The sequence below is a fragment of the Miniopterus natalensis genome, chromosome 3, assembly GCF_054644295.1.
Source record: "Miniopterus natalensis isolate mMinNat1 chromosome 3, mMinNat1.hap1, whole genome shotgun sequence".
Classification (NCBI taxonomy): domain Eukaryota; kingdom Metazoa; phylum Chordata; class Mammalia; order Chiroptera; family Miniopteridae; genus Miniopterus; species Miniopterus natalensis.
In genome coordinates this window covers 100,047,097-100,072,307 of record NC_142083.1, presented here as the reverse complement: position 1 = coordinate 100,072,307, position 25,211 = coordinate 100,047,097, and the positions used below count along the sequence as shown (strand labels likewise).

The following is a 25,211-nucleotide window of genomic DNA, read 5'->3' as shown; positions in this document are numbered from 1 at the left end:
GATGGACGTGGAGGCCTGTGCTCTGGGCCAGCACCCTGAAGTGAAGCACCAGTTCCCTCCCTCACCTCCCTAAGGTGCGCTGGACAATTCAGGGCTCATTCCCCACTCCTGCCTGGGAGGGACTGAGTGCACACACCACAGCTAGCCCACGCATGATGATACAACTTGACCCACAACCTCTGCAGCAAGCTGCCCAACGGTCAGGACTTGGTCTCTAGTGCCAGCCTTCCCATCTTTTGTCCTGTTTCCAGCTCAGGACCAACCAGGGAAAGTCATATATGCCTGCAAACCAAGCACGTGAGATGCCTGACTTCCAGTTAGGCGCCTGCAGCTTCCCCTGCCCTGTAGACAGCCTCCCTCAGGGCACGCCCCCCCCATTCTTCACCAGGAAGCTCCAGCTGCCCTGCCAGCCTCCAGTCCCCCGACACAGTGGTGGGGGGAGGGAGAGCGCCTCTACTGCTGGGAAGCCGCCTGTCCTCACTGGTGGGCTCTGCTTATCTCCACACTCACCTTCTGTCCTTTCAGGTGGGTGAGTCCCGCCTACCTACCAGTCTGAGGGTCCCCAACAAACATTTGTTGACTAACCCATGGAGGAGGGGATGGGTTTATTCTGTCCATTCCAGAGGCTGGAAGCAGGAGCAGGGGGTGAGTTTCAGAGGAAGAATTTTCTAGATTCAGAGTCTGCCCACGAAATGGACTATGCCCCCTTACTTGGACCTATTGACACCTATGTCACCTGCATAGTGCTAAGCTCAGAACAGAGTGGGGCCTTGGTGTGGAGCCGAAGTCCTTCACGGTAAGGTCAACACTGGTGATGCTTCTGGGAGCCGGAAGGTGGAGGAAGCTACGCAGAGGCCCTGAGTCCACAGTGGCTGCTCAGCTCTCCTGGAGGCCGGCATTTCCCCCTCTCCCGGTGGGTGTTTGTGAGCCCTGCTGTGGACGAGGCTCTGCTCCTGGTGCTAGAGCTGCCGCGGAGCCAGCTGCCGGGGCACGATGGCAATGCCCTTGCCTTCTCGGAGCTTATGTTCCAGTGGGGGCGGATGCACAGTAAGGAAGAAACTAAGTCAACGCGCATAATTCCAGAAAGGAAGAGGAGATGTGATAGAAATGAGCAAGGTGGCGACAGGGAGCCTCTCTGGGCCAGGATCCAGAGGTTAAGAGCCAGCCGTGCAGAGCTGGGAACACGCTCCAGTCACAGGCATGGGGGGAGGGCTCAGAGGGTTTGAAGAGCAGAAAGGTGCCCACCGTGGTTGGAGTGCAGTGGATACAGGGCAGCAGGGCGCGAGGAGAGGCCGGAGGTGTGCAAGACCTGGACTACTGGAGGGTTTTGCAAGAGCTCCCAGCACAGCCACTGCTGCCCATGTGATGGGCTGACCTTAAATGTCGCCAAAGTTGCTATGACTCACGGCACAAGATGGCATCGTAAGAGACCAGCTCAGTCCATGGGGAGGACCCCCCCCCCCCCCCAAGCATCTGGTGATTGTAGAAGGGGCCGGGGCACTGGTTAACCCACTGGGAAACCAGTCTAGATTCAAAGGTCTCGTCACCTGCTCTTGGGCACCCGTTTGAACCTTAAGTGGGTCCTGCCTGGGCTTGTATTTGTCAGGGCTTTTACTGCAGCGGGCGAGGTGGTGGCCGAGGGGTGGAAGCTCTCCACTGTGGCTGGCGAAGCTACCCTGGAAAGGACAGAGGATATGCAGGGGGAGGACGAGGGTGGGGGGAAAATGAGCGCGAAGAAAGGAGTGTGGACTGTTTGATATGATTTCAAGTCCACTTGCTTATGACTCCAATGAAGTTGTTTTGATCTAGGAGTGAAGCTGTTTACATTGCGGAGCTGTGGGATGTTGCCATGACATCTGCTGTCGCTGATAAACCAGCCCAGCTGGTGGCAGGCACAGCTACAGCTAGAGGACAGTCAGCCTTTAAATACAAGACTGTGAGGACTCCCCGAATGCTTGGTCTGGGCAAGGGGACTCTGTTCATCTAAACAGCCCTCTGAAGACCTTGGGCACGAGCTCCTGCCGTGGTAAGACGACTCTTTCCCGGCAGTGGTAAAAACCCAGCAGCAGCCCCGGGAAGGAGGGCATCTTGCCCACCAAAAAAGGGCCCTCATTCCCTAGCAGCACGCTCTGACAACAAGCAACCTTCTCTTTGCCCTGGCAGCCGGACAGCAGCTCTTCGAGAACCACTCACCAGCTCAGAGGGAGGGACACTTCCACCGAATTTATTTCCCTTAAATTCCTCTTGCCTGAAACAACTGTAACTTCTTTCAAAGTGTGTTATTTCTTTACTGGCTTATGAAGAGACATTATCCTGTTGCCACTGGCTTGTGAAACTATTATAATTCCCACAGTGAGCCTGTGCTAAATAAATTACTGGCAAAGACAATCTATTTCTGAGCATAAATTTGCTGCCCTAACAATGGGGCTCTAGGTTTGCTGGCTTCGTGATGCTGAGCAAGTCAGTGTCTCTTCACCTGTAAGATGGACACTGTGAAGCGCTGGCATAGAACATGTGCTTCTGCATAAATCCTTCTCAACGGCAGTGGAAGGCAACCATAAAACTGAGACAAGGACTGTCCCTGGAGATACTACTGTGCCTTAAGTTTTGTGCCTGAGGCCTACTTTCTCTCTGTGTCAGAAGGAAATCAGCAAGTGTTAAAGAGGTGTGAGAAATACTGGTAATTAAAGCAAACACTTAAATAGCACTTATTATGTGTGTCAAGCACTTTGCAAGCTGGGATTCAAATAGAACAGAATAGCTGTCAGGATCGTCAGGATCATAACCACATCAATATACTGTCTTTAAATTAGCACCAAACTACAACCTCAAATCCATGGGGCACAGTGAAAGCAGTCCTGAGGGGGAGGTTCATAGCACTGAAGGGCCACCTCAAAAGGCAAGAAAAACTTCTAACAGACTCTCTAAACCTGCAACTTAAAAACTTAGAAAGAGAACAACAAGAAAAGCCCAGAGTAAGTAGAAGGAAAGAAATAATAAATATCAGAGCAGAAATAAATGACATAGAGACTAAAAAAAACAATACCAAAGGTCAATGAAGCCAAGAGCTGGTTCTTTGAAAAGATAAGAGGACCCAAATAAATAAATTAGAAATGAAAGAGGTGAAGTAACAACTGACACCACAAAAATAAAAAGGATTGAAAGAAAATACTATGGACAACTATACGCCACCAAGCTGGACAATCTGCATGAAATGGACAGATTCCTAGAAAAATTCAAACTTCCAAAAATCAGGAAAGTTCAGAAAACCTGAATAGGCTGATAACTGCTGATGAAGTTGAAGCAGTAATCAAAAAACTCCCAGCACACAAAAGCCCTGGTCTGGATGGCTTCACAGAGGAGTTTTACCAAACATTCAAAGAAGAACTAACACCTACCCTCAAACTACTCCAAAAATCCAAGAGGAAGGAACACTTCCAAGGAACACTTCTTACAAGGCCAGCATTAGCCTAATTCCAAAACCAGATAAAGACACTACAAAGAAAGAGAATTATAGGCCAATATCCCTGATGAACATAGATCCCAAAAGCGTCAACAAAATATTAGCAAATCAGATCCAGCATTAAAAAGATCATACACCATGACCAAGAGGGACTTATTCCAGGGATGCAAGGCTGGTACAATATTTGCAAATCAATAAATGTGATACATCACATAACAAATTGAAAGACAAAAATCACATGATCATATCAATAGATGCAGAAAAAGCATTCGATAAAATCCAACACCCATTTTTGATAAAAATTCTCAGCAAAGTGGGAATAGAAGGATCATACCTCAACATAATAAAGGCCATATATGACAAACCTACAGTCAATACCATACTCAATGGGCAAAAACTAAAACCATTTCCCCTAAGAACTCGAACAAGACAGGGATGTCCACATTCACCACTCTTATTCAGCATAGTACTGGAAGTCCTAGCCACAGTGATCAGACAAGAAGAAAACATAAAAGGCATCCAAATTGGAAAGGAGGAAGTAAAACTGTTATTATTTGCAGATGACATGATATTGTACCTAGAAAATCCTAAAGACTCTACCAAAAAGCTACTACATTTAATAAATGAATTCAGTAAGATAGCAGGATACATAATTAATACCCAGAAATCAATGGCATTTTTATACATCAAAAATGTACTCCCAGAAAGAGAAACTAAAAAATAATCTCATTTACCATTGCAACTAAAAAATAAGATACATAGGGATAAACTTAACCAAAGATGTAAAAGACCTGTACTTGGAAAACTACGTGACACTGAAAAAAGAAATAGAGGAAGATATAAAAAAAAAAAAAAAAAAGGAAAAACATACTATGTTCATGGATTGGAAGAATTAGAATTAAAATCATTAAAATGTCCATACTACCCAAAGCAATCTATAGATTCAATGCAGTCCCTAAGCATATTTCACAGATCTAGAACAAACGCTTTGAAAATTTATACGGAACCAAAAAAGACCCTGAATAGCCATGGCAATCTTGAGAAAAAAGAACAAAGTTGGAGGGATCACAACACCAGATATCAAATTATACTAAAAAGCCACTGTAATCAAAACATCCTGGTACTGGCACAAGAACAGACATATAGACCAATGGAACAGAACAGAGACCCCAGAAATTTACCCATGCCATTATGGTAATTAATATTTGACAAAAGAGGCAAGAGCATGCAATTAAAGACACTCTCTTCAATAAATGGTGCTGGGAAAATTGGACTGGTATATGCAAAAAAATGAAACTAGACCACCAACTTACACCATACACAGAAATAAACTCAAAATGGATAAAAGACTTAAATGTAAGATGTGAAACCATAAAAATCCTAGAAGAAAATGTAAACAGCAAAATCGCAGACATCTCTCATGGCAATATGTTTGCCAATACATCTCCTAGGGCAAGAGAAACAAAGGAGAAAATAAACAAATGGGACTACATCAAAATAAACAGCTTCTACACAGCAAGAGAAACCATCAACAAAACGAAAAGGGAGCCCACTGTATGGGAGAACATATTTGCCAATAACACATCTGATAAAGGGTTAATATCCAAAATATATAAGGAACTCATACAACTTAACAAAAGGAAGACAATTTAATCTAATTAATCCAATTAAAAAATGGGCAAAAGACCTAAATAGACACTTCTCCAAAATGGACATACAGATGGCCAAGAGACATAAGAAAAAATGCTCAACGTCGATAATCATCAGAGAGATGAAAATTAAAACCACAACGAGATACCATCTCACACCTGTCAGAATGCCTATCATCAACAAATCAACGAATGACAAATGCTGGTGAGGATGTGGAGAAAGGGGAACCTCGTACACTGCTGGTGGGAATGCAGACTGGAGCAGCCACTATGGAAAACAGTATGGAGATTCCTCAAAAAATTAAAAATGGAACTGCCTTATGACCCAGTGATTTCAGTTCTAGGAATATATCCTAAGAAACCTGAAACACTAATCAGAAAGAACTATGTTCTTAGCAGCACAATTTACAATAGCCAAGATCTGGAAACAGCCCAAGTGCCCATCAGCAGATGAGTGGGTAAAAAGCTGTGGGACATTTACACCGTGGAATACTATGCAGCTGTAAAAAAGAAGGAGCTCTTACCCTTTGGGACAGCATGGAGGGAACCGGAAAGTATTATGCTAAGTGAAATAAGCGAGGCAGAGAAAGACAAACATCACATGATCTCACTCATATGTGGAATGTAATAAACAAAATAAACTGATGAACAAAATGGATCCAGAGACATAGAAGCATGGAACAGACTGAGGGCCCTCAGAAGGAAGGCAGGGGTGGGGAGTAGGTGGGGAGAGATTAATCAAAGAACTTCTATGTTTATAAGCATAACCCATGGACACAGACACTGGTATGGGGAAGGCCCGGGGGTGGGGTGGATGTGGGGTGGAGGGAATCAATAGGGGGAAAAAAGGGGACAACTGTAATACTTTCAATAGTAAAGATTAAAAAAAAAAAAGAAACTGGAAAAAAAAATTTAGCACCAAACTGGCACTACCTCACTAAGAACAGAGAGAAGGGACTGAGAAGATAACGTTCTCATTACGGGATTCTATGCTGAGTAACACCTGGTCCTTGAACAACAGGGCCTAGAACCATCCTCCGGCCCCGCCCTTAGGGAAACAGCGCCACACACCATCTGAATACTAGATGTCACCCTTCTCATCTTTCAGGACTCGCCCATCTCCCCAGTGGACACAGCTCCTTTCTTCCATTTTACTTGCATTTGAAATGAGCCATCATGTTTTGGATGTGGATTTTGTATTATTAATACTTGAAGATTCACTTTTACATGTATCCTGGATTCTGACTGTGGGGCATAGTGATTGCACTCTTAAAGGAGGAGCCAGCACAGTAGGATCTTTGCACTGGGGACTCCTCTCCCTCTTTCCCACTCCTACTCATTGGTGAGGCAGAGGCGGCCCGGACTGTGGCTGATAAATGTAGGACTGGTCCTTATACTCCTGGGAAGTCGGGTATTTATATGAAATAAGGTGAAATGCAAGTCATCATCTGAAGTCACTGAAAGAATCCTTCAGAATCTCAAGACTATTGACATTTCTTCATTTCCTTTTAATTAAGGTTGCTTTCCCGTAAGTGCCAATACTCGAGAAAAGTAAGACGACTATTTCCCTGATTGTTTGACAGTATAAACACTGTATTGTTTTGGACAGATTATCATTTCACAGGTGTGGTATTTAAACTCTAGTTTAGATTAGGTAGATGGTTATGGGTCAGGCTTGCACCTGGCCACCCCTGCTGACAATTGCTTCTATGGTATGAAGAATTCTGAGTTCTAGACAATCCACTCACCATCTTGGGAAGATGGCTCACAACTGAGAGTCAGCCAAAAACCAGTGTCCTGGTTATTCTAGACTCCAAAGGTTAATTCTTCTGCCATAACTCTCCCTCTTCCACTCTCTCTAAATCAGTGGAAAGAATATAGTCGTGTGAGGATTAACCAAAAAAACAAAAACAAAAAAGCAAAACACATAAAGGCAGAGGATTAGAGCTGGGTGCTTAACTAGTCTTTTCCGGTCCTGGGATCCTATGTGAAGAGAAGAAATACCCAGAGCTGGACACATTCTGCATCCCCTTGCTATGACCTGTAGACTGTGTGACTCAGTTAAAGCACAAAGGTTTTTACCAGTAAGTCCTGTGTCTGGTTAACGTGTGTAACCAGTAGTCCATTGTCTAGATTCTGGCCAAGTCCACTGACATCCTTCTGGTTCGGCTGCTTCTTTGGATCTCTGTCAACGTTCCTCTTCATGCTACAAAACAGCGCTCTGATCAGTGCCCAGCCCTGGATGTTGACTCCAGAAGCAATGTTATTTCTGTGCAGTAACTGGGGAGGGGTCCTGTAGGGTCCTGATAAAATGTGGACCCCAGGTTCATGAGGCCCTCAGGGATGAGAGAATGCAATGACCATTTACCTGCCTCACTTCAAGGCAGGTATTTCCCCCTCAACTCCCAAGAGCAAATATTATTATTGTTTTAATTTCCAAAATCAGAGCAGATGCTTACCAGCGATTCTCCAGATACTTATTGTCTTGACTTTGGGAGACATGACTGGTTTGTGCAGCCATTATAGAAACACTCCGTGCTTATTTTCCTAGGGAGACAAAGAATTCCAGAAATGAGAAAGGTAAGTGCAGCATGCGGACAACAGCCCTGGGGGATACCTATATTCAGCTCAGCTCTCCTTTAACTCACCCAATGAACTCATCAAATGCCCCCGAGGTGCCAGGCTTTGTGCTAGGTGCTGAGGGTAAAATGTCAAACAAGGTAACAAGGGTTTCCCAGTCTTGGCCCTGCTCACATTTTGGACCAGATCGTTCTTTGTTGTGAAGCTGTCCCGCGCCTTGCAGATTGCTTAGCAGCATCCCTGGCCTCTGCCTATTAGATGCCAGCAGCACTCCTGTCCCCGAAGTTGTGACAACCTGACACGTCTGCAGACATGGCCTGATGTCTCCTGGGAGCACAGTCATCCCCAGCAGAACCACTAAGCGAGACTTGTCCGTGTCCCTTGCAGGGCTTGATTCCAGAGGGGGAGACTGATGTTGAAATTACATTAATTACACATTATGGAAAGTGCTGTGGAGGAAGCAAACGGTGCCGTGATGGAGGGCAGTCAGGAGGGGCTCTACCCTAGGTTAAGGGGTCAGCGAAGGTGCCTTCTGAGCTTAGACCTGGAAGGTCTAAGGAGGTGGCTGTGTTGAGAGTATGGCAAAGGCTTCATGAGAAAGGGGACAGCAAGTGACCACAGCGATTTTGAGAAGGTCGGGAAAGGAAAGTATTGGGATAGGGCTGCATTTTTTCTCTGAGAACCGCATCTCTCTCAGAGGGCGGAGTCCCCAGCCCGCCTCTCTCAGCTCAGTGACTCAGTGGTGACATGTACCCAACAAGGATCAGTAAGCTTGTCTGGGAAGCATTCAGAAGCTGTCCTGGGAGAACAGGGTCGTTAGGGGTCACTGCCCGCCGCGGGCTCCCTGCGGCCACTCTCTCCTGGCTCCCTCACCCCCCTCGGGCTCCTCGCAGGCCCCTCCTCCTTTCCCTGAGCCTTTAGTCGGTGTCCCCAGGCTCATTAGAGACCTTCCTCCTCTCTTGCGGGGCTTCAGCTACACCGACACAACAATCACTCCCAGCTGTGTGTCAGAAGCCCACACCCGCTGGCTCCAGACCTGGGTATTTCCACCTGGAGCACCTGATTCAGCTCGGCCAAGACTCAGTCAGTCTCTACAAACCTGTCTACCCGCCCGTCCTCGAGCTTAAAGAGACGACTCGCCACCCGCCTACCGGAGTCAGAAACCTAGGAATTATTCTGGACACCTCGCTCCCTCTATCCAACCCATCGCCTAATCTCGTCTGTCTCTCCACTTATCTGTCCCCACTGCCACTTCTCTTGTCCAGCCAGTCATCTCGGCCATGGACAACTTCACTAGACCCTAACTGGCCACCCTGTACCCAATCTGTTCTCCTCCCTAAAGCCCAATGGACGTTTTAAAGACAGAAATCCAATGTCACGCCTCTTCCCTCTCCTGCTTAAAACTGTTCGAAGACCTCCCTTCATTTCTAGGGTGAAGGGTAAGATCCTTACAATGGCCTCTGAGGCCTCGCGTGGCCTGGCTGCTGCGTCCCTACCTCGCCGGCTTCCCCACTTCCCCACCGCTCCCCGCTTCTGGGTTCCACGCACCCTCTCCCTTCGGCGCCTTTAACCACAGGGCCTTTCATGTGCTGTCTTTGCTCTGGAACATTCTTCTCCCAAACCACTCCCTCAAATTTCAGCTCAAATATCACTTCCTAGGGAAGTCTTCTCGAGCATCCCGCTTTGCTTCGGGTTGTTTTGTGTTATATAAACGCAGAGCTGTGCCTTTCTTTCAGAGCACTTATCTTAATTTAGAATGATACATTCATCAGTGTGATTTTAAAAACGTGTCTCTCTCCCATTAGGTTGTAGCTGACGTGGGAGGAGGGCCAGGGGGATAAGAAATACTTGGGGATGGGAGGTGAAGGGGGAGGAGGGTGAGAAACTGCCTTGGGTCTTGAATTTCTCATTACTGATCCCAAGCACTTGTGAGAACTGACTTGACTTTCTGCTCTCAGGTTCCATGAGGTAGCCCGTTCTTTATAATCCCTACTCTTTTGCCTAAGCTGGCTCATTGGGGTTCCTGTTATTAGCAACCAGAAAAATCTGGCAAACTACAGCAAGTGAGAAACTCCAAGGGAGATGCAGCCTGAACACAAGCGCGCGTTCTCCTGAAATCACTCAGGAGCCTGACGAGGGTGTGGCAACTTGCTCTTCTCTCCTGGTCGTTAATCCTTTATTCGGAGGATGCTTTGTTTTTTGGGGAGGCACCAAGATAACGCGGCAATGTCTTAAAAAACAACAGGCCTCACTCCAGTACGCTTTGCTGGGAGACTCTAGTGGGAAACACCTCGTAAACCGTGGGCACCCCTCGGTGTCTCAGTTCCATTTCAGTGACAGATTAACACGGAATGAACTGGGAGGCCTGCGGCCTGGCCTCGGGGTGACCGTGTGGGCCGGTGCAGGAGGGAGGAGGGCTGCAGAGCAACGTGCTGTGCGCTCAGGAAGGGCACTGGACCTGCGTTCGTCTGCAGGACGGAAGGGGGACGACTCACTGCCCTGCCTGCTGCAACCCTGTCGTCCTCCAGAGGATCCAATCAGACGGAGAATGGGAAAGGGCCCTGGAAACTGCTCCAGAGATGCAGCACCCGGTAGGCCACAGGGGCCACCCCTTCAAGCACTTCATGGGATACTTAAGCAACCCTTCATCCGTGAACATACAGGGCCGACTGGGAGCCAGAGTGCGCTGGCGCTGGGGGAGGCGAGGTCAAGCCTTTGTGCAAATGAAGCCTCGTTAGGGAGGCCTCCTTGAGCACCCCATCTCAAAGAGTAGTCCTCGCACCCTGCTTTCCTTTCTCCTCAGCACGTTCCATCATCTGTTATTTACTTATTTACTATCTGTCTCTCCCTGCTCTGTCCCCATAAAGCCACTAGAGGTAAGACTCACGAGGGCAGGAACTTAGTTATGTTTGCTGCTAGATGGCTTTTGCATAAAACAGTGCCTAGAACATAGTAGCTCCCCCCAAATAGTTGTAGAATAAGTGCACTCAGGACAGGTCCAGAGTTTTGACAAAGGTGGGTAACCTTACTCTGGGGACTGGTCACAGGAGGGGGACATGGAAAATGGTCCTCGGTCATGGGTAGAGAGGTAGCCCTGATTAGTGGATAAAAGAAATCCTTCAGTTAGCTTCCTGTTTTGCTAAAAGCTGGATTTCAGATTCTCCTAAATACTTATCCAAAATAAAGCCATCCCAGGATTTGTATTTTTTAACGGCCAAATAACCTCCAGTCTTGCCTCCACCCGGTCCATTTTACATTCTGCTGACAGACTGATTTTTCCAACATGCAGAGCGTTCACCTTGCTACCTGTTCAGACCCAGCCCTGGACCCGCAGGCCGTGGGTAATCGCGGGAACCCTCACGGGCTTTTCTCACTCTTTCGGGTCGGGGCCTTCTTACCCCCCCCTTCCCCCCCTCCCTCCATCTCCATCTCCCCCCCCCCTCTCTCTCACACACACCTTGTTATTTCATGCCTTTCTTTGCTCAAGTTGTACCGACTTCTAGAAATGTCCTTGGCCGTTTTTGTTTGACAAGAAAACTCAGGAGGCCTCTCCTGAACCCCATTTGCTGCCCCCTAAGCCCCCGTGAGAAAAGTGTTCTCCAATTGCCGCCCCCGACCCCACCCCCTTTCACACCAGTGGTCATCCTCCGTCTCCCAATTAGCCCCATTACTTATCCACTGTTGTACCCCCAACACTTGGCACAACGCCTGGCACGGAGGGAGCAGACGCTTAACACCCCCGGGCTCCCTAGTTTTTCTCCCGGTCCAGGGTCAGCGTCTCCCCCCCGCCTCTTACCGCCTCGGTCGGCCCCCACCCGCATGCCTCCGTCTATTTCTCCGTCTTCGGGAGAAGGGCCCCCGCCCCCAGGGCTGCTCTCCCAGCTTCCAGTTCTTCCCAGCAACTATGTAGCGAGGCGGCCCTGGGAGAGTGGCTGGTCTCCACGGTAACGGGCCGCACCACTCGCAGCCGGAGGCGGGGAGGGGAGTGTGGCTGGTCTCCAAGGTAACGGGCCGCACCACTCGCAGCCCGAGGCGGGGAGGGGAGTGTGGCTGGTCTCCAAGGTAACGGGCCGCACCATTCGCAGCCCGAGGCGGGGAGGGGAGTGTGGCTGGTCTCCAAGGTAACGGGCCGCACCACCCGCAGCCCGAGGCGGGGAGGGGAGTGTGGCTGGTCTCCAAGGTAACGGGCCGCACCACCCGCAGCCCGAGGCGGGGATGGGAGTGTGGCTGGTCTCCACGGTAACGGGCCGCACCACCCGCAGCCCGAGGCGGGGCGGGGCGGCCCTTCCTCGCCCGGGGGAAGCAAGGGCCGCGCGGTTAACCTCCCGCCGGGCGCACCGCTCCCCCCGCGCCCACGGAAGCCTGGCGGTGGGACCGGGCCCTCGCTCCTGCCCGTAGAGCTAACACGACAGCGGGCGCAGTGACCTCTTAGCCTCGGAAGAGCATCCACTGCAGTGGTTCCCAGACCCAGGTACCCTTCAGAATCCTCTGGGCTGGCGCCGAGAACACACAAACGTTCCCACCCGCGCTCGCGACCGAGCAGAACTGCGGCCTGCGGTGACTGCGGGACGCGAATCTGTCACAGCGGCCCCGGGAGTGTGACGTAACCGGCCCGGCCCATAGTTGGGGGCCTCTCCAACTCCTTTTACTGACGTGAGGGAGAGGAAGCGATGTACCCCGGCCAGCGGGCCTGGACGTGGCTGAGGGGTCTGCGCTGTTTTTCCCGTCCAGGTCTTCTCGAATCACCGCCTTCACTTCCTGAGCCTAGACTTTTATAATTCAGAACACGCCCCACTGGTGGAGGTCGTGGTGTGGTAGGGCCCCCTCAGGCGCTGGCCGGGTCTGCCGCAAAGCCCGCGCAACAGAAGCTGCTGGCCTCCACCGGGCGCTCGGCGGAAGGCATGGGCTGCGAGCTGCGCCGGTAAATCCAGGGCATTTGGTCAAGTCCAACAAGGCAGGAGAGGAGGGAGGTCAGAAAGGTAAGGAAATCAGAAGAGGTGAGACTCACAGGAGGCTGAGAGCAAACCGCCACCCGTGGCGACGCTGGGAACAAGGTGAGGTCCCTGTGCCCACCTTGCTGGCAGTCCTGGCGGGAAGGGGCTGGTTAGCTTTGAGACCATTTTTGGAGACCCCGGGCGGAGACACATAGTTCACCACCCTCACAACTTCTTTTGCTCCTGGATACATAGGTTTTGTTCTTGTTGTTTTTAAATATGTCTTTATTGATTTCAGAGAGAGGAAGGGAGAGGGAGAGAGAGAAACATCAGTGATGAGTCATTGATCGGCTGCCTCCTGCACATCCCTTACTGGGGATTGAGCCTGCAACCTGGGCATGTGCCCTGACCAGGAACCCAACTGGGATCTCCTGGATCATAGGTTGATGCTCAACCACTGAGCCACGACAGCCAAGCTGTTTTTAAATATGTTATTGATTTTAGAGAGAGAGCCAGAGGGAGAGAGAGAAACATGGATGAGAGAGAGAAGCATGGATCGGCTGCCTCCTGCACGCCCCCTACTGGGATCAAGCCTACAACCCAGGCTTGTGCCCTGACTGGATCAAACCGAAGACCTCTTGGCGCCTGGGATCACGCTCAGCCAACTGAGCCATATGGGCCAGGGATGGATACATAGGGTTTCAGCATTTTACAAAAGGAAAACCCAGCATTGCAAAGTCATCGTTACTGGTTTTTTTCTACTTACATGACACAGATACTCTGGAGTGTCTGAGCAGATGGATAAAGCGGAGTTTTTCAGGCTGTGTGACCAGCCATGAGGAAAGCGATGTGCGGATACCATCTTGCTCAGCAATCCTCAGACCGTATATGGCTCACAATGGGCCCCTTAAGTTCTTGGTACCTGGTCAAGGTCAAATAATCTCTGGCCTTTATTTAGGAGTTCTAATCTGGTCCCATTGCCCAAAATATATTTTCTATTTGTGTTCCTCCAAAATTCCTATGTTGGAAACCTAACTCCTTAGGTAACGGAATTAGGAGCTGGGGCCTCCTGATTAGGTCCTTGTGATTAATCCCTCGAGAATGGGAGGGAGGGAGAAACATCGATGTGAGAGAGATACATCGATTGGTTGACTCCTGCATGCGCCCTGACCAGGGCCAGGGATTGAACCTGCAGTCCAGGTTCGTGTCCTTGATCCTTTGGTGCGCAGGCCGACCCTTTAACCACTGAGCCACACCAGCCAAGGCACAATTTATACTTTTTAATGTGAATCTTTAGACCTTCTGTGATTATGGAATGCTGCCTCAGTCTCTGACGGGGATGTTACATAGTATATAGTAATAAGCACCTCAATGATTTTTTTAAATCTTTACCTGAGAATATGTTTATTGATTTTAGAGAGAGAGGAAGAGAGAAACATCGATGTGAGAGAGAAACATTGATTGGTTGCCTCCTGTACGGTCCCCGATGGGTTAGAACTCACAACCTGGGTATGTGCCCTGACAGGGAATCAAACCCGCAACCTTTTTGGTGCACAGGACAATATTCCAATCAACTGAGCCACCCAGACGGGGCCTGATTTCTTAAAATCTGAAAAAATTCCAAAGGTTTTTAAACTTTTTTTAAAAAAATATGTCTTTATTGATTTCAGAGAGAGGTATGGAGAGGGAAAGAGAAACATCAATGATGAGAACCATTGGTCGGCTGCCTCCTGCACGCCCCCTGCTGGCGATCGAGCTGCAACCCAGGCAGGTGCCCTGACCGGGAATCGAACCTCCATCTCCTGGATCACAGGTCCATGCTCAATCGCTGAGGCACACCAGCTAGGCTGTTTTTAAACTTTTTGATAAATACAGTAGTAACTACTGTACTTCTTGGCAGAATCGAGTCGCTATAATCCTCATGTGTTGGAATGAGCAGCTGGTGGTGACTTTTATGACTTTGTTTTTAGCAATCTACGCCCTCCTTTTGTTTTTTAAAAATTGAGATATAACTGACATACATATTAGTTTTAGGTGTACAACACAATGATTTGATATCTGTATATACTGTGAAATGATCACCACAATTTAGTTAACTAGTTAAATCTGTTTTTAATAAGCCACCTAGTCTGTGGTATTTTGTTACAGTAGCCCAAACAGGCTAAGGTAATATTATGTGATACATATTTTTAGATGTTAACTTGTATTTTACTTTACTTCTTACCTTCATTTCAAGCCAGCAGCAGGTGCTTTTTGTTGGGCCGAGAAGCAGTAGCCTGAAGTGAATAGTTTTTTCTGTCTTTTGTAAAAGCCTGATAAGCGAATTGAAATATTCAGTGACAGGTCAAAGCATGAGAAGTAAGGGGTATGAATGTCAAGAGGAAAGTGGAAGTGGTTGGAAGAGACAGAAACCCAACTCAAATAGGCTTAAGGCAAAAGGGAGTTTGCTCAAATAACAGAAAAACCCCGGGATAGTTCTGGCTCCAGCATGGCTCGCCCCGGAGGCTGAAGTGATGGTCACAGGAACGGGCCTCCACTTCTCAGTCCTTGCTTCCGTGACTGCTTTATTCTTAGGGAGGCTCTTCCCGAGGGCCTGACTTGGACGCCAGCAGCACCCTTCTTTCCCCACACAACTTAGCAGCCCTGAAGGAAGGAGGACACCTCCCTCCCAGGAGTTTCAGCGGAGCCGGCTTGGGTTGCTCACATGACATGCCCATTCCTGCACACAGCACTGTGACTGGCCAGGCTGGTTTGTGTCCAGTCCCGGAGCCAGAAGAGCCACATGGCCTCAAGGTAGGCAAGGGGGCAGTTTTCCAAACGAAAGAGCTGGGTTTTACCTGTGTCTTTTAACCAAAGAAGGGAACATGGGTCCCCGGCAAACATACCCCTGTGGGAAGCCAAAGGGGGCAAGGATAATCCCCAGAGGTCAAGAAATCAGAGATCTGAAAATCAGAGGGAGCAGCACTTGCATGAGCTGGCAAAGCCTAAGAGGAAGCGGGTCCTTGGTGTTCCCAGGGAGAAATCCACAGGCATAGGGGTTCCCAGCTCACCAGAGCTGACCATGACCCATGTGTGGGTTGGACACAGAACTACTGCACCATTCAGCCTGGCACAGTTAATGTCTCAGCAGTAAGAAGTGCAGACAGATGACAAACTACTGGAAGGACCTTCCTAATGTTTGAGCCACCGACCTCTGCATTACCCCAGGGTAACCCAATAACCAATAGATTTCCCATTAACAAGGTGGAAGGGACCTAGTTGATGGCCTGTTTGGAAAGATTTCCTGGGTGCTCAATTCCAAGAAGGGTCCCAATAAAATCAGTGGGTGGCATCAAGTAGCTCACCAATCAAGGAAGTTAAATACCACTTAGTGACAGCTCCAGAGATAAAGCTGGACAATGAGAGGGAAATGATGGAAGATTAAACACAAACAACTTAATAACTTACATACTGTTTTTTCTCAACAAAATATGTAACATTCACAGATTGTTTCTAAGAGGACTACCTTTTATGGTGGTTTGCATTCCACAGCCAGAGGAAGCAAACCATAGATTCATGCCTGAGCCAAGGAATCATGTAACTGGGACAAGCTATTTTTATTTTCTTTTGACAAGCCAAACTGGTAATGTGGGACAGCAGAAGCAGTCCTAGACTTGAAGCCAGGAAAGCCATGTTTGAAACTCAATTCACCAATTACAAGGCATAGAACTTTGGGTACACCCTTTTTTGTTGTTAGGATTTTGTTAAATATTGGTGGGCAAACAGTAGTGGTGCACACTTTTGTTGAGTCAAATTGCTCACCCTTTTAATCCTTAGTTCTTCTAGTCTATAAAATACTATCTCCTACTCCACAGGCAGAGGGTACATTAAGATGACATATGGAAAAGCACATAACATTTATTTTTGTTGTTAAGCTTCCCGCAAGATATTTTTCCATTGACTGTTTAGAGAGTGGAAGGGAAGGGGAGAGACAGAGACATCGATGTGAGAGAGACACATCGATTGGTTGCCTCCTGCACCAGCCCCGACCAGGGCCGGGGATTGAGCCTGCAACTGAGATACGTGCCCTTGACCGGGAATCAAACCCGAGACCCTTCAGTCCTCAGCTGATGCTCTAACCACTGAGCCAAAAAGGCTAGGGCCACATAACATGAATTGAAATGTTCATTTCTTCAAACTTTTAACGAATGCCACTATTTAGCCACAGTGCTTTTAAAAATACAAATTGCCTTAAAAAGTAGTTGATATGCTGCAGTTAGAATGTCAGCTTACTATGATATTTGAACAGTTTCTGTTACCTAAGGTCTAAGTTCACAGCAGCATTATTTGTAATAACAAAAACTTAGGAACAACCTAAATATACACTAATGGGGAAAAAAAAATATATATATATATTAAAATGAGGAAGATCTGTATTTACTGACACAGAAAGATAAATTAAGTTTAAGAAGAAAGTAGTGGCATATATGTATAATGATCTTGCTTTTGTTAAACAACTGAACCGCATATATATACATAACAACTGCTAACAACAGTAATGTCTGGAAAGTGGATTGAGGGGGAGGAAACTTTAATTTCCTATACTCATTAAAAATAATTACAGATGCTCCGGCTGGTGTGGCTCAGTTGGCTGGGCATTGTCCCAAGCACCAAAGGGTTGCCGGTTCGATTCTGGGTCAGGGCACATGCCCAGGCTGTGGGTCTGATCCTTGGGAAGGGGCTTGCAGGAGGCAGCCGATCGATGTTTCTCTCTCCCATTCTCTCTAAAAAATAAATTAAAAATGTAAAAAGTAATAATTACAGATGTGTTAACTGTAAAAAAAAATCCTTTTGTCTTGTTTAGGGTCATGGTAATGTTCTTCTCCACAATAGCACTTAGGACAAGGAACAGTAATTGGTGCCCGGCTGGTGTGGCTCAGTGGTTGAGCATCGACCTACGACCCAGGAGATGGAGGTTCGATTCCAGCTCAGGGCACACACCTGGGTTGTGGGCTCGATCCCCAGCAGGGGGCATGCAGGAGGCCGATCAATGACTCTCATCATTGATGTTTCTCTCTCCCTCTCTCTCTCCCTTCCTCTCTAAAATCAATAAAAAATATATATGAAAAAAACCTCAAAAAACACCCAGCTATTGGTTACCCTGAACACAGAAATGAGGCATGTGAGGGGGTGAGACTGCAACTCAAGTCCATTTTGCTGCTCACAACACTAGGAAAATATATAGAAGACGAAGCAATCAAACGCTTTCTTAGATATGTGGATTATTTTTTTCCTAGAGCAATTTATTATGGATAAAGGAAAAGCTTTTCTTGGATTGGTTCACCTGCATTTGTATTTCAACATAGAGAACAAAAGCAATGTCAAGGAATGAATTTTTACCTTTCAATTTAGGAAAATACTTGGTCTTAGACAAATATTTAGAAAACATGAAGAGTGCCAGAGTCAGGACAGAACATTAATTTTACAGACTTACCCTGATGGATAATAAGTGGGGATTGATTAGTGATCCAGTATTTACTAAAGGGCCCCAAATGGCCAGTTGAGGATAACTGCATCTAAAATGAGATCAAATTTTTGAGTCCCACCCTGGCCAGTTTCGCTCAAGTGGTTAGTGTCGGCCCTTGGACTGAAGGGTCCTGGGTTCAATTCCGGCCAAGGGCACGTGCCTTGGTTGCAGGTTCGATCCCTGGCCCCAGTCAGGGGGCATGTGGGAGGCAACCAATCGATGTCTGTCTGTCTGTCTGTCTGTCTCTCTGCCCCTTCCACTCTCTCTGAAAAGCAATGGAAAAAATATCCTCAGGTGAGGATTAAAAAAAAAAAAAAAAGTAATAAATTTTTGAGCCCACTCCTTTTACAGAAATGATTAAAACCACTGTGGGAGAACCAAGTCTTTACAAAACATACCCACTGTATGGCTTCAGGATACTGGAGGACCCACAGGGCTGACGAAGCCTCCAGTCCTCAGGATCAGCAGGGTGCTCGCACCTCTCTGGTCCTCTGTGAATCACATTTGCACACTGTGAGTCCAGCAGTCAAGTGGAGGTTAATGAAACTGGCACATTATATAGTCAAATACTCACTAATAACATGACCACACCGGCTGACCGAGGCAAGCCTCTGCTTTCAGACAGAAGTTCACTGCAGCAATCCTGGACAGGCCACTGGGTCTTTCAAAGCTCCAGGAGAGTTTCATAATTTTCCTTTATAACCCAGCTCCAAATTTAGTTATAATTCATGAGTAAAGCACTCTGCCAGGCCTCTAGGGAACATGAGAAAGCCACATTCCTTGCATTTGAGAGTTTATAATCTAGTTACAGAGAAGTATTTAATAATCACAGCACTGACATTTGAATGCTTACTATGTGCCAGACACTTGAAGCTTTATCTCATTTAAACCAACAATAACCCTATAATGTAGGCACTATTAGCCCCATTCTACAGATGAGAAAACCAAGGCTCAGAGAGGCTAAGTGATTTATTAAGGGTTACACAACTAGAACTGTGGAACTGAGGTTTGAATCCAGGCTGCCTACTCCTCTCTAGTAAGCGGTTACAGAGGTATAAGCAAAAGAAAACGCACAAAAAATTAAAATATAATTCAAATACGGGAGGGATGAAGGAAAACCGCAAGGAAGAGGTAGTCCAGACACAGCCAAGAGAGACTGCAGGGGGAGCGAAAGAATGAGCAGGCTGGTTTGTCAGTGCCGAGAGGGAGGTGGGAAAGAAGACTGAAGGCAGCCGGAAGCCAGGCCGCGAAGGTTTTCCATGCTATGCTGAAGAAGTGTGGGCTTCGGCCTGCAGACGGGGGAACGACAGAACTTGAACGATATGCTTTCATTTAAGATTATTTGGGCAGAAATGACTTGGATGGGCTGAAGTAGATGATTAGCTGAAGGAAGACTGGTTCAAGTGGCTATAGAATTTGAACAACTGTCCAAAGCCTATTTGTCAAAGGCAGCCTGTCCCGTGTTGAGTGTCCTGATGAGGCCTAGTTGTGTGACTCTGGGAAAGCCAACGAGCTTTCTGAGTCCAACTTCATCTGGAAAATGGAAATGCTGAACATGCGCTTGCACATTTCACCCAGCTCTGAAATTTTCTAAGTCTCATGAAAAATTCCTTCTTGAAATTTAATCTTGGGTGGCCTTAGTCTATGGAACTGGGGCTGATCTGTAGAAAACCTGCAATGTGCTTGAAAATATCTTAGTATTTTCTTCTGCTGGGAAAAGAACCAAAACACTAAAAATTAGTAACAGTATTATGCTTTCTATCTTTACCACTTATGAATACCTACTTTTACTTTGTTGCTGGGTAACTGTGACCCAGAAGAGTTGACTTTGCTTAAAAGAAACCCACTTAAAAGTCCTCTAGTCTTGTTTTTCTATAACCTTCTCACACAGTGGCGAGAACAGAATTGGTGGGAGACTGGGTAACAATAAGGTATTTCTGAACCCATGCTTTCAGAGCCAGCCCGCTCCTTTCTACAAGCTATTACCAAAGAGAAAGAAAAAGTGCCCCAACTTAATTGAGCATAAATCTATCTTACAATTTCCAACCGACGTGTTCATCAATAGGTTTATAGAAAAGAACCCTTCAAATACCTCTCATCTGTGTTATAACCAGGGTGAGGCTTGGATGGCGCACAGACAGGGTGAACAAACCATCCCCATTCACCTGGAACTTTCTCAGTTAAAGCACTGAAAGTCTCCTGCCCAGGAGACCCTTCAGTCTTAGGCAAACCGGGACAGTTGGTCATCATAAGAAAATGCCCTTAAGCTCCAGAACTCAAGAAAGTCCAAATCCTACCGTCTTAATCTCCTAACTCCCCATTGAGGCGCCGAATGAGGCCATAAAGAGAAGAAACAGGAGCAAAGGGTAAATAGTGTTTAATTTGGTCATCAGTTATTACTAGACTGGCCTCATCCCGACAGCTCGAGAGCCACAGGCGAGCTGACGGAGCACAGGGGCGCAAGTCTAGACACCAAGCGTATCTATTCCTCCTTCAATCCAAATTTAAATCTTAGAAGCTAAGACCCTCTGGCCTGCAGTGAAGTAGATACAGGAGACTGAGGCAGAGATGAGTGGGCACGTAGGTCTTTGTGCAAGAAAGGAAAGATGCCCGGCTCGGGGGGCCTTGGCTCAGTCTCCCTCCTCGTACAGGAAACATGAACAGGAGAGAGGGGCGCACGTGCACGCTCTATTCTTGCCGAGTGACTGCTTGGTAAATAGGCCTAATCCATATCCCGGCATACTAATGGCATCTCCTCCCGAGCGGGGAAGCGAGGAGTGGGAATGGAAGAGAGGGAGACCTTTCCCCCGCACGACGCTAACAACGAAACCAAACCAAGAGGCGCGGAAAGTGTCATGGTGTGAATATGTGAAACCTTTATAAGAAATCAAGTACAGTTTTAAAATCAAAGCTTATTTCAAAGTAATAGAATCCTTTTTAGTTTCTTTAGTAGACAATTTATTTTGATAAACTTGCTCAATAACAAAAATACAAGTGAAGAAAATTATGTTCATTTTATACATTTTGTATTAACAATTTGTTTTGAAACTATTAATTCAAAAATGTTATAACCAATTAGAAAACAATTCTTAATAAACTTTGGGGTAATATACAGACCTTGATCACAAACTTCAAAATCTCTTGAGGTGATACAATAAACCCTGTGTAGGAAATCCAACCTACACAGGCCACTTTTTTCCTTCATGTGTTTTCAACCTTCAAAAATTAGCTCTGATAGTTTACTGTTTTGCAACTGTGAATGTAGATTTAATTTTAGAAGAAGATTAAAGTGGGTTGATAAAACAGTTACTACAACCAGAGTAACTGTAGCTAGTAGTCTTTTAACAAAGACAAAATAAATGCAACTGTTCTGCCCATGAAGCCCACGATGCAAAATAACAGCTAAAAGTCCACCTGAAATTAGCATCCAGTACTTTTTCAGGGCCTTTCCTCTAAATCAACTGATTGTATGTCACCAGGACTACTCATTATTTACTTAAGAGATTAAACAGTGAATTCACAGAACATCATATGGGGATACCAAAACTTTAGGCAAAAGGGTAAAAAAATCAATGAAGTTTTGGTCATCTAGAACATTAAAAAGAAAAAAGAAAAAAGAGCCATCCTTCAAAAACAAAACAAATGGAACAGAAAATAAGTTTATAAGAAGTAGAAGAGTCAGAAAAATTACATACACACAGTAACAACATAGAACATGGATTACCTTTGGAAAGAATCATACTGAAATGTTTGCTTTTAATGAACTGAAGATTTTCCACATTTACAAATGTTTAGGCATATTTAATAGGAGCTTCCAAAATTTTCAAACTAATTAAGTCCTGTGCAAATAAAACCTATAACTAGTTTTCAGCAGACTTTACAATGATGTTCTTAGGTATGAGAATAATGCACTCCAAAAACAATGTAACAGACAAGTTTGACAAATGATTGCACCATAAAACAGTGTTTTATATACAGTTTACAAGCTATGATTTCCTGCTATAAATTAATACTGTACTATATAGTACTTATTATTGTGACCTTTTAAAAAGCAACTGCTGACAGTTGTCTCTCTTTTCACTTACAGGATGTAAAGAATTTTATATGAATAAGTCCATTTCAATGTTTGGTCTGGAAGAGTACAAAGATTTGACTTTACACACTATTTGATGGAACAGTTTTAACTGGGTTGGGGTGGTGACTGGTTATAGGGAGTTTCCTCCTATCAGTCCTTTATGCACTGGACCTTCAAGATGATGATAAATTAGGTAATTTAATGGTTTGGGTAATAGATACAAATAAAACCTTAAGTTTTGCATCTTGCAATACCACTGTAAGTGAAAGAAGTAAACAGTGGGGAATTCTTAGCAGCTGAGAAACTTTCTCTCCCCATGCTCATGATCCAGTTAAAAATATTTTGAGAAACTATTTACAATAAAATTCATCTTTGTGGAAGAGAAAAGCTCTTGGTCACATAAATTAATCTGAACCATACTTTGCTAACACCTTATCTCAGTGGTATAATGGTGACAACCAAAGCTTTCCTTCAAAGTGACCCATGTGACTGAAGACCAGTCAAATAAATCCCCCTGGGAACGGCAATCCCAAATGTCCATAGAACACGTCCAGTGGTACTCTCATAACTGACCAGACATCACAACACTTGGGGGAAAAGAGTCTCCTTCAAGCATCTTCTAAGGTTTCTTTGGCCCTGGGAAGGAAAAGTATGACACCCCGCCCCCCATAACACTCAAGGAATGCACCACAGTGGTGGCTCACCTCTTACCCCCACTCCTGAGTGAGCTGCAACACTGAGGTTTTCTTTCACAATAAAATACTGCTGAATTAACAGTGAGATATATAAACATTAATCAAGCCAGTGTGGAAAATACCAGGTTCCTCTATTTCATACTTTGAATATCTGAGGAGGCAGCCTCATCTCTGAAGTGACCATTCTCTATGACCTAGGATTTTCAGAAACAGTGCATTCATTTGTTTGTGCAAAGCTGAACTACCTGTACCTAGTTCATGGACTACACAGGACTCTACTGACAGGGACTTTGGGTTGCCGTTTCACTATAAAGACGAAAACTTATCTCCATTGCCATGAAAGACCCTCCTGCCCCACATTTCAAACAGGAGATTACCTGTAGTGTTCACCTGGAAAACAACTAAGCACTGACACGAGGCATGGGAACGTGGAGAAGAGAAATGCTGTGTCTTAAAACAATTTGTGGGTTCAGGGTTAGCTGCAATGCTTCTTTTAGGAAAAAACATAAAGCTGTGGGTTTAGTACAGCCCTTTAAAGTAAATGCAAGAAAGTTAGCTTTTAGTAAACAAAGGCATACAGCATATAAAGAAGATATTGTATTGCTCCGGTTTTTGGTAAAGGAGATGTATTAATAATGCTTACGAATGAAAAGAACATAAATTTAATTTTTATAGCAGAGTGATACTGGTGTTGTAAATAGCCAAAATATTGTAAATTGGCATCACCAATGAACTTTGTATTTATGTAAAGTTGTGTGCCTGAACACAGAAAATGCATCATTAATGTAACAGACTGAGCCAGCAGAAAAAGAACCTCTGTACAACAGATAACAGTTGCCAATAATTTAAATAGTGTCAAATTCCCCAAATTACAAGGTATGACATGATCTTACCTTCTACTATCATATACAAATAAATTAACTTACAAAGAATTTTAGCTTAACTTAAAATTGCACCTAGAAAGATATGGGATTATTTGTACCTATTACAAAAACCTGTTAAAATCAAGGGCTGTTACAAAGAATGAGGTAAACTGAAGACTCCCTCCACTGCACAGCCTTCAGATAAATGGCTTTTTTCTATTGAGTTCTAGGTTTGCACACCACAGTGTTTTGCTAGCAAAGCATTCAGAGTTCTCTTCCAGGAACAGTTTGTATGTGTGTGTACATAAATTTACACACACACACACATACACACACACACACATATATACACACTGTATACTGCATCAGCAAAATATATATATTATATATATTTATATAAATATAAGGAACATTTCCCCCACCCACCCACCCACCCCCAGCAACATGTTTCTTAGTGTTTGATTTTTTTTTTGTAGACAGAGAATAGGGAATTTCAGAATTTTTACATACATTTTAGCAAACAAGTTTTATCTATTGGCTTCTTGGTGCAGTAACGCAACGGCAATCCCTCCTGGTGCCAAAGGCTCATACTACTACAAGGAAGCAGTGAACACTAATTTCTTAGGAGGTGAGGCCAGCCCCACAGGAACTTCTCTTGCATCCCTCTGGTCCACCATGATTCATAAATACTTAGAATTTTTTCCCCCCCTCAAATGAATCATTAGACGTTAAAAACGGAACAACAGTCACAAAGGGCCACATGCTTTTCAGCAGAAAGCATTCTCCTTCACTAGGTGGCTATCACAGTGCAGACCTGACTGCCTGAATATATGCTCAGGTGGTTTAGTCAATATTGTCTGTATTTGGTTATGGAAAAGGCTCTCATTTTTTAAAAATCCAAAGTGCATAGTGAGAACAAATCAAAGCATTTTCCTTTTCTTTTTCTTTCCAGCATCAGTTGCATCTAAGCATCTCCCTAAGCGAGGACCACTCAGATGCTTGCCCTTGTCCTCCCCACCCTCCAAAAATAAAAATAAAATAAAATAAAAAATAATAAAAAAGTCAAGCAATTTAGACATTCATCAGCCTGGTAAACAAACTTTGCCAGCAAATAGAAGTCCTACTATTGTAAAGAAAATTGATAAGACAAAAAGTACATATGATGACCCAACTACTGTGTTGTTGGGTAATTTATAAGGTTGACCTCCGACTTCATTGATGTAAAATCCTATTGGAAATATTAGGGCAGCCATACAGAAAAGGATCACTGTAAAACAAACCAAAACACAACATTAGTAACATGGCTTGGTGATTAGGAAAACAATGAAAATTTGGCACAAAGGAAGTTTATAAGAGGGGTTGTGGATTGATAACATGGTCAAACCTGTTAAAACGTAAATCACTTGTCAAAAGATTTGCATATACTACAGATCACATAATATTCCT

The 25,211-nt window shown here is 45.5% G+C and overlaps 2 protein-coding genes across 2 annotated transcripts in view; both read right to left on the bottom strand.

The window, feature by feature from the left end:
* VWA3A (von Willebrand factor A domain containing 3A) overlaps positions 1 to 11,538 on the bottom strand; it is a 45,311-nt gene extending 33,773 nt beyond the window's left edge. The window contains 3 exon segments of the mRNA XM_087815230.1: positions 7,195 to 7,318; positions 7,572 to 7,659; positions 11,489 to 11,538. Coding sequence (XP_087671356.1) covers positions 7,195 to 7,318; positions 7,572 to 7,633 — 186 coding nt within the window. The 5' untranslated portion in view covers positions 7,634 to 7,659; positions 11,489 to 11,538.
* A 9,450-nt stretch (positions 11,539 to 20,988) lies between these two features.
* The window catches only part of MOSMO (modulator of smoothened), a 50,182-nt gene continuing 45,959 nt past the window's right edge, over positions 20,989 to 25,211 (bottom strand). The window contains exon 3 of the mRNA XM_087815825.1: positions 20,989 to 25,032. Coding sequence (XP_087671951.1) covers positions 24,848 to 25,032 — 185 coding nt within the window. The 3' untranslated portion in view covers positions 20,989 to 24,847. The remainder of the gene's footprint in view (positions 25,033 to 25,211) is intronic.